A 9,716-nucleotide genomic window follows, 5' to 3' on the forward strand; every position below is an offset into this window, starting at 1 on the left:
TGTTACTGTAAATTACCGAGGTTTCAAATGCTAGTTTGTAACACAATTCTCACTGGGTGAATGGGTTCCCTGTTAGCCTAGAATGCAGAAGGAGGACCTTGCACACACCAATAACGAGCACCAAAAGTGTACATCAGGCATGTTAGTTCGGATTTAGTTGGCCAGCCAGTTACTTGGTTTCATTCTCACTATTCGATTAGAAGAATCTACAGCATGAGAAATAAACTTCTTTGGCTGGGAAATTCTGGGGTTGTTTTCAGGCAATCATGTTACAACGACCACAAACAGCCATAATAAACATTCAGGGTAGTAAAATTGCTCCCACTATGTGCCATTTTGACGTGCCATTTCTTACAAGGAAGAACACACACAAAACACTACAGAAGAACAGTCAGACATGACTGCTCCTTTCAAGATGGTGTTAATAAGAAGACTCACAAGAAGAGTGGGACAAAAAAATAAAGCTTCTAAAAGTAAAACTGAACACTAGTAATGTGTTCTCTAAAACATCTAATGTTTCTCTAAAAACATCTTGGATATATATACATCATGCTGTAAGTTTTGTTTAATTCTTTGAGTATTTCAAAAAACAGCGAGCCTGCTGCTGCCACGGAGACTTCCAATAAACACTACTTTTGCCTTCCAGGAGCAAAAAATTACCCTCCCCTCGCCAAGAACTTACCATAACTGGAAACTGGCTGTCTGGGTAGAATCACAGAAGTCAATACCCATTGTAGCAGTAAGGGATCCTCCAGGCTCAAGGCACTCTGCATGAAGAGATTTTTAACACGTCAAGTACCCACGCAAGGCAACAGAAGACCTCAGGTGCAACTCCCCAAACTTCACATAATTATAACCCCCAAAAACTTCTGTAAGAAAAAATCCAATAGTTGCAGTTTTATTACACGTAGGTATCACCCAAATGTCACACTTGCATGTGTAAGTGTCCTGAATCCCATCTCTCACCCAGTTAATGCACATGAAATGTTGCCATTTCAGTCTTACAGCCCCATCAACTAAATAAGGCTTTGTATCAGAAAAGCGAGGAAAATTATTTATAGAAAAAATATTGAAGTGACATCCTTTTAATTGTGTATAGATACAGCACAGAGATTTCATTTTCAATAACAGTGGTTTGCAGATTTAGTTAGTAAATAGCAAAACACAACAAATTAATAAATTCTTAATTAATACACACAGTAATGGAAAATAAGTTGAACTTAAAACTATTTCATAATTACTGTGGTTTACTCATCTCTCAATATTCCACTTGCGTTAGTTGGAAGGGAGAAGAAAGAATATGAACACTAAATGGATGATCACTCTGTGCCATACAAGCAGTGCAGACTGAGACACTCTTGACAGTGTATCAAGAGACATACTCAGATTCTCAGCCAAATCACTACACTGTTTCCTTAATGCTGTAGAGATAATGCTTTCTTTAAAGGCTTTTCCTTGTAAGCTCTTCCTTTACATAAGTAAAAAGAAGCACTGAAGTAGACTTTGTCTTCTCAAGATCACAACAAAGAGCTGCAAGCACAGTTAAAAGAGAGGAATTCAAATAAAAAGGATTGGGCAGGCAGAAAAATGTCTGATTTCCAGATTATTCATAATGTATCTGATACTTTTCAGGAACTGAAAGTAGACAGCTGCTACATGACAAAATGTATCAAAATTTAACTAAATCCAGGTTAAGTTTGTAAAAGTACCGAAAACATGGAGTTGATGCAGCTGGCAAAGTCTAAATTAACACTAGGAAGTGAATAGAAAACAAAGTATTCCAAGGAGTCTGTGTAAAGCACTGAAAGATTACAGGTTACAGCTCAAATACAGAATAAACTTTACCAAAGTCTTTGAGCTTAATGTTTTCAAAGGGACTTTCAAACACACTTAGCAACAAGAAAATGTTGTGCACAGGGACTTGGGTGAAATAATTTGAACCATTTCTACTGGAAGAATCAGGACAATTGCCAACAGTAATTTCAGTGACTGAGGCAAAACTAGACTTACACTCCAGTAGGAATACCTGTCTACACTGACACTTCTCCTGTTGGGTCTGCTGGGTAAATTATAGGACATGTTTTCCAAATGCTGGAAACATAAAATGTAGTAGGAACAGGGTATACAGGCTTAGTTCTGGATAAAGTGACAAAGAATACAGAAAATTTGCATTCTAGCAAGAAAAAAAACATTTTTGGAAGAACTACGGATCATGGATAGCTTATTTCTGCAGAAGAAACCAACAGCTTTCCAGGACAGATACCACAATGTCTTTCTTGGGGAAATAAATACCTGGAAGGGTAGGATTGTTTTGCAGAGCTCAAGGAACCTGAAGTGGATAATTTATTAATTCCACCTTTTTCCCCCCATGTTTTTATGGGAGACAAGTGAATGCTACTTTTAATTGACTGTTATTGTGGGTATGGTATCTCCTGATCTGATTCATAGTATTACTAGATCTCTACTTGTAAGCCTTTGTGCTTTATTTCTTCAAATGTTTACAGACAGGGATACAAAATAAAGCTCGTGGGCAAAACTAACTTGACTTCATAATTCTGAGCTGGACTTATTTTGAGGAATAAGCAGCACAAAGTTCACTTAAATAAAAACTAATAGAGTTTTAAAAGTAATTGCTGATAAAGTATGTATCATTACCAAGATGCAAACTATTATTATTATTATTAATTTTAACCCTGAAATAAACTATAGCACTGGACAATTGTTTCTGTAGCTATTTGGTGTAAAACTGTATAATCTTTTAAATGTTAAAAAAAAAGTATTTCAATAGCTTAGAGCCATTTAATACAAACAGCTTAGCTACTTACAACGAACTCTTTATTTCACTATTGGGTTTTAAGAACATGTTCCTGTATTCTTCAATTGTGATACATATTCACATAATAATGTAGGTCATTGAAGGAGAAGAATTTGTATTATGAAACAGGAATACTTGCTCCTTCCAACTACACCACAATATCCTAAAATAAAAGCTGCTGAGAAAAGAAAGCAGGTTGTGTACACAGGCACTACTTTTGAAAAAAACTTGCTGTGATCTGTGCTCTTTCTCAGGTTTTATACTCTTGTCCACAAACAGAAATTTAGCCAAAAACCATCCTGATCAGAAGACAGAAAGTAAAACTAGGTCAGGTCTGACTATACACTGCTTTTTATTTAGTCTAAGCAGACACCCTCTGTGGAACTATGGTACATACAAGATAAATTAAAATGTACACTTCCACTTTACTGCCATAAGATGATATGGGAAGAAACAACAGTGTTCTGAGCCACTGATATAAATAATACATCTACAGATTTATTTAAAACTTGGTAAGAAAATAATTGTGAATATAAAAGCCAAAACCTCATTCTTAATAGTAGCCCATAATAGCCAGTCTAGACTAAGACAGTAGGAGAATCAAAGTTTGTAGGGATGCAGAAAGATTTTATCCCGTCAAGTGGATAGTTGCATGAGTGAGTGTGTACGTGTGTATACCTAACCCCCATCTGCCACACACACATATATGAGTATACATGTAACTATGCAAAACCACTTCCCTGTATTTGAAATTCTGCTGAAGATTACCATAAAGATTTTTTAACATAGGATATGGTTACCTATTGGATTAAACTCATGCATCCTCATGCCTGGAGGTAACTTCTTCTCCCCAATGTGAATATTCTCTATCTTCTGATCAGTTGTGTTTGTTACTGTCACTTGCACAGGTACCATATGATCACCAAAAATGCCTGGCTGTCTTGAGAAGTGATAACGAGCTGCTAATCCTTTCCCACTCATTCGATGAAGCAGTTCATATGTTTTTGTTGGCACTGAGACTTGCGTAGCCACCTGTTAAGTACAACACAACAGTTGGCAAATGCTGCAAGTCAAGAACAGTAAAAACAACAATTGAATATTGCACTTTTCACTCAGCTAGAGCACCTGCTTTCGAGTTGGAATTTTAGTGAACATAAAGGACATATTCAAATGCATAAACAAATTGCAGTAATAGATACTAGATAACAGAGCCTAAAAACATTTCTGGTGCTGAAAATAACTTTGTTGTATCCATCTCACTTTCCACTATAAATCTGTTTTCAAATTTTTTAGCTTTACAGTTAGCTATTAAATTATAGATATTTTTAAGAGTTACAGTTAAATAGTTACATTTTTTCCAAAAAGAAACAATCTGTGCATCAGAACCCAAGGGTATTCCCAAGCTCATTGTGTAATGTGAAATATAGTGAGAAATTGTCTTCTGTTTCTCTTGCTAAAATCACAAAAAATGTTGCCTAACAATTACACTGGTGAAATAGTAAAAACATAGTTATATAGAGCAGAAGGATGCTGACACTTTTAAAATAGTCTTGCTGCTAAAAGCAATAAGAGAAATCCCAAGGATGCTTGGGTCCATTCTATCCGGCAGAAATAGCATGAAAGAAAAACATTCAGTGTGCAAACAAATTCCCAGACACTACTGACAAGGAAATCATGAGCTCAAAAGTACAAAAGTCAGACATACGCAGAAACATGCAGACAAGTGAATTTGAATTCTTTACACAAGTTTTAAGGAAAGATTAGGGTTACTTTAAATTATATTTATAAAATAATGACCTCTGCGACATCACATGACCAGATTTACAGCTAATGCAAAATTAATGGAAAAGGTGTAATTTGTATGGACCTTCACAGTTACTAAAAATTCAAAACATCTTTGAATAGAAGTCTCAAACTTTCACAGATTAATAGTCTGCTTAGTTTTCTAGAAATATAACTGACAAGGTCAAACTCTCAAAAAAACCTCAGCTGTCATGAAATAATGAAGGAAGTACTTTGAATAATGAATATCTTATTGGTACACAGAAAGAGACAATAACAGTAAGAGGTTATTAGCAGTCAAATTAGCATGTTAGTTAAACCATTGCTCAAGTAATGAGCAAAATTAAAGTCTTAAGAGGGAATTTAAACCTTATTTTTAATTTTAAGCTTAGCCTCTAACTTTGAATATTTAATTCAATTTGAGCAGGACATGCATAATAGAATAATTATTTCATGAAATGGTTCTCCCATTTTACATTAACAAGTTTAGGATATATGTTTAATTCATGTTAACACAAGTATTTTGAAGTACACTAGCTTCTTTGTGTTAACTTATGGCTGGCTTTATTAATTAATTAATAGTAGTCAGAAGTCCACCATGTAGATACACAGAATCACAGAACCATTAAGGTTGGAAAAGACCTCTAAAATCTGTGTCCAGCTGTTAAGCCAGCCCTGCCATCTTCAGTAAACCATGTTCCCAGGTGTCACACTCACATGCTTTCTGAAGACTCCCAAGAATTCTACCACTTCCCTGGACAACCTGTTCCAATGGTTGATAATTCTTCCAGTGAAGAAATGTTTTCATAATAGCCAACCTAAAACTCCCCTGGCACAACTTGAAGCCATTTCCTCTTGTTCTGTTATTTACCTGGGAGATGAGGCCAACCCCCACCTGGCTACACCCTCCTTTCAGGCAGTTGTAGAGTGTGAGGTCACTCCTGAGCCTCCTTTTCTCCAGGATAAAAACCCCCAGCTCTCCCAGCTGTTCCTCATAGTATGCTCCAAAGCCTTCACCAGCTCCATGTCCCTTCTCTGGACTCGCTCCAGCAACAGAACAACCTTCCTGAACTACGGGGCCCAAAACTGGACACAGGCTTTGAGGTGTGGCCTCACCAGTGGTGACCTGACCAGTGCTGAGTGCAGGGGGACAATCCCTGCCCTGGTCCTGCTGGCCACACCACTGCTGATCCAGGCCAGGATGCCATTGGGCACACCCTGGCTCACGTTCAGTTGCTGTCACCAGCACCCCCAGGTCCTTTTCCTGTGGGCAGCTTTGCAGCCACTCTGCCCCAGCCTGTGGCACTGCCTGGGGTTGTTGTGACCCAAGAGCAGGACCTGGCACTGGCCCTTGTTGAACCTCACACCATCGGCCTCAGCCTCTTTGGACCTTTGCCTTTTACAAACCTGTGCTGGCTGGGCCAGATCCCCTGGTTGTCCTGCATGTGCTGCGTGATGGCACCCAGGATGAGCTGCTCCAAAATGCATAGACATAGAGAAAAAAACTCTCACTATACTTAAATTGTAGCACCAATTCAAGTTTTACTGAATCCTTTCTGTGATTTCTAGAGATTTTAATCTATGCCCCCCTTCAGCATTACTTCTTGTTTCAGTAATAATTTCATTTGTGAGCCCATTCACTTCTATTTCCAACTTCATACTATACATAGCAACAAAAAACACAAAGGACACTCAGAATAATGACATTATGTTTAAGTCATCTTTCTTCCTAAAGAACATTAATTTTCACTTGCATTTAATGTGGCAGTACTAGAAATAAATAAAACATATGTATGTTGAACAAAGCAATTTAATTCTGGAAAATAGGGGTTTTCAAAGCCTTGCCTTGCCTTGCCTTGCTAGCAAGGATTTTGAGCTGACAGAGGCTGATGTGACTGTAATGTGATGTATTTAACAGCGGCATGAGTCTGGTAAACAGTTTTTTGTTTTAATTCCAAAATTTTTTATGCAGTTGCAAAAAAACCCATGGGGCAGATACCTGCAATCACTCTGGGGTTAAAATAAAACCACACAGAGTTAACAGAACAAGAACCATCTACTAACCAGGAGATAATCTCCTACAAATCTTACACAGCATATGTTTAAATAACAGAAGTAGTTTGTGTACCTTTGGATGGTTTATGAAAATAACCAATCAATTCTGCAGACACAACATTATTTCTAAAGGAAATCTATGTGACTCATGATGCCTGCAGATACACAGAGACAAACCACACATATTTTATCAGTTTATTACAGTAAGCAAATAAGCGTGGAATGAGAGTGCACATAACTGTCTACTTAACGCTTACTGAAACATTTATAAGAGCTGTTATCTCCCTAATAACAGACAGACAGTGTGCAATTTTAGAGAGGAGAAAAGCTTCATATTTTTTAACACTTCACTAAAAAGTAACTGAAGAGTGTAAAATGAAAAATACTCTGTGCAGTTAGCTGGTAATGGACCATATTATCAACTCAAGTTAGATTTATAGGATACAAACTAGTCACTAATAGTTATTTTATGACAGAGCGTGTCTGCTTTTTGGGGTTTAGACTATTAAGATTAAACTTGCAAAACTTTTTTTTATACAGCTGTTTAGAAAGACAGTAAAAAAAATTAAAATACTGACTGCCCTCCCACCCCATTTTGACTGAAAGCAACCACATGTAGGGACTCCACAGTGATACCGTATAGTTACACTGCCTTGGTACCAGTCAGACTGGCCAAAAGACTGACTGCACATGTTGAAAGATAATTCATCACCTTAGAAGAACTGCAAGTATTTTTAACTAGTTCTTGTATAAGAACAAGAGCAACATTAGGATTCTGCCCCCCTCCCCCCCACTTTTAATCATGGGGAAAAAATGTGAAAAGTGTAAGATCACTGATAGTAGTAGTTCTGGCTTTTCTTATCACAACTGAGCTGATTAGTCACAAACCACAGAATCCTCCCAATAGCAACATGTTTCTTTTTGCAAGCTCAGTAAGTCCTTATTAATTAAGCTTACATCAATACAAAAAACTATTTTCCATAATTATTTAAAATAAGAAGCACTACATGGCTTATTAAACCTACTACAGAAAACAGAGGTGGACATACACTCCTGTACGAAGTACCATAGAATCACCAAAGAATCAGAATGGTTTGGGCTGGGAGGGACCTTAAAGAAGCATTGTTATTACCAATACTACCATTACTACTGACACAAAATTCTATTTGTTTTCTTTTGTATTTGTTCCTTAGTTTAAAAATCCTGCAATAATGAACACAGATTAATTCTTGATCCTAATTCATAAACATATATACATATTTGGATAAAACATATATTATTGGGAAAAAATATTTGCTTCTAAGGGTGATGAAAATTATAATTCTATTCCTCTAATTTACATCCTGTTAAAGCATACGACATCATTTAATCTAAGTAATCCTCCTACTGGCAATATCCATGACATAATCCAAGAATTACCTACTGAGCTGTGCGATCTATAACCTCTCTCACACTCATGGTGAGGCTATGCTCCAGTAACTCTGCAACAGCTAAGAGGAGAAGGGCTATCACATAGCACAGCCACATTTACATGATCTTTCAACTGAAGCAATGAGAGCAACTTAACTATAATTTTAAAATATTATAAGAAAGATGGAAAATCAGAAAAATAGAATTCAACTACTGGCAGGAAACATGATCTTTTGCACAATTAATAGTTATATATTACTCACAGTCCCAAGGCAATGTCTCCCTTTTACAGCTCTTACAAAAATAACTAATAATTCATAAAAAGGTAAAATAAAATGCAAGCAAAGAATGTCAGCATCCTAGTCTGCATTATTTCAAAAGGCTGCTGGAAATACCAACATTACAGCACCCCTAAATCACAATACTCTGGATTGCCAAAGTAATGACAGAATCCCTCCGACAGGGAGCAAGGAAACCAAACAAGCAAGCTAGCTCCTATTATGTACAATCTAAGAAAAGCAACTGGATACCATCATTCAATTTGGGCTAATTTATCTAGACATACAGACACTCAAGGACATCATGCTGAATTCTGGAAAACATTTTCCACCAAAGGTATGTTTAGTTGCCCTACATCTACTAAATACCTTCTAAAAGCCATGTCTGCTAGGAACGCCTTCAATTTCTAATATATCCTAACTCCCTTCTTTTTGCATTGTCACCAGCTTTTAGGCTCTACACTTTCCTTAATTATTAACATGTCAATGAGGCTAATTGAAAATTACCATATTAATGATTGTATCTTTAAACTGTCAGTGATTTTAGACAATTTCAGACATTAGAATATGAGTTTCAAAAATTCTTACCTGATTTTGATATTGATAAATACTTTTTTCTCCAAAACCTTGCAAGGAAAATAAAAACCAAAAGAAATAAAACCCCAAACTGCTCAAATAGCTTCACTGATTTTTAAATCATCCAGAGATGAATCTCAAGCAAAAGACCACTTTTATTATGCTGCCCATAGTCTGCCTCTGTAAAGCTGCCAAAATTGTTTCTCTGCCTTTTTTTTTTACTGTAATATTTGTATGGTCTCAAATCATCCTTTCAAGAAGAATCATGTGCTCATTGAATGGCTTGGGTTGGAATGGACCAAAAAGATCATCAAGTTTTAACACCCCTGCCATGGGTAGCATGCCCTTCACTGGATCAGGTTGCTCAGAGCTCCATCCAACCTGGCTTTGAACACTGCCAGGGATGGAGTATTCACAGCTTGACTGGACAACCTGCTCAGCATCCTCACAGAACAGAATTTCTTCCCAATATCTAATCTAAACCTGCACTCTTTCAGTTTGAAGCCATCCCCCTTATCCTGTCACTACATGCTCTTGTAAAAAGTCCTTCTCCATCTTTCTGGTAGGCTGCCTTCAGGTACCAGAAGGCTGCAATTAAGTCACTCCAAAGCTCTCCCTTTTCCAACCTTTCCTCATAGGTGAGGTATTCCATTCCCCTCTATTCCTCTTGTTGACCTCCTCTGGACTCGCTCCAACATCTCCATGTCCTTCCCGTGCTGGGACCCCAGAGCTGGATGCAGCACTGCAGGTGGGGTCCCAGCAGAGCAGAGCAGAGGGGCCGAACTCCCTCCCTGGCCCTG

At 37.4% G+C, this 9,716-nt stretch overlaps 1 protein-coding gene across 2 annotated transcripts in view; it reads right to left on the minus strand.

The window, feature by feature from the left end:
- Positions 1-9,716, minus strand: part of AP3B1 (adaptor related protein complex 3 beta 1 subunit) — a 149,178-nt gene that overhangs the window by 29,039 nt on the left and 110,423 nt on the right. For both annotated transcript variants that reach the window (XM_017743681.1, XM_017743679.1), the window contains 2 exons: positions 3,616-3,847; positions 683-767 (listed from right to left, as the gene is read on the minus strand). In XM_017743681.1, the coding sequence (XP_017599170.1) occupies positions 683-767; positions 3,616-3,847 (317 nt within the window). The remainder of the gene's footprint in view (positions 1-682; positions 768-3,615; positions 3,848-9,716) is intronic.

The sequence above is a fragment of the Corvus brachyrhynchos genome, unplaced genomic scaffold (assembly GCF_000691975.1).
Source record: "Corvus brachyrhynchos isolate BGI_N302 unplaced genomic scaffold, ASM69197v1 scaffold8, whole genome shotgun sequence".
Lineage (NCBI taxonomy): Eukaryota > Metazoa > Chordata > Aves > Passeriformes > Corvidae > Corvus > Corvus brachyrhynchos.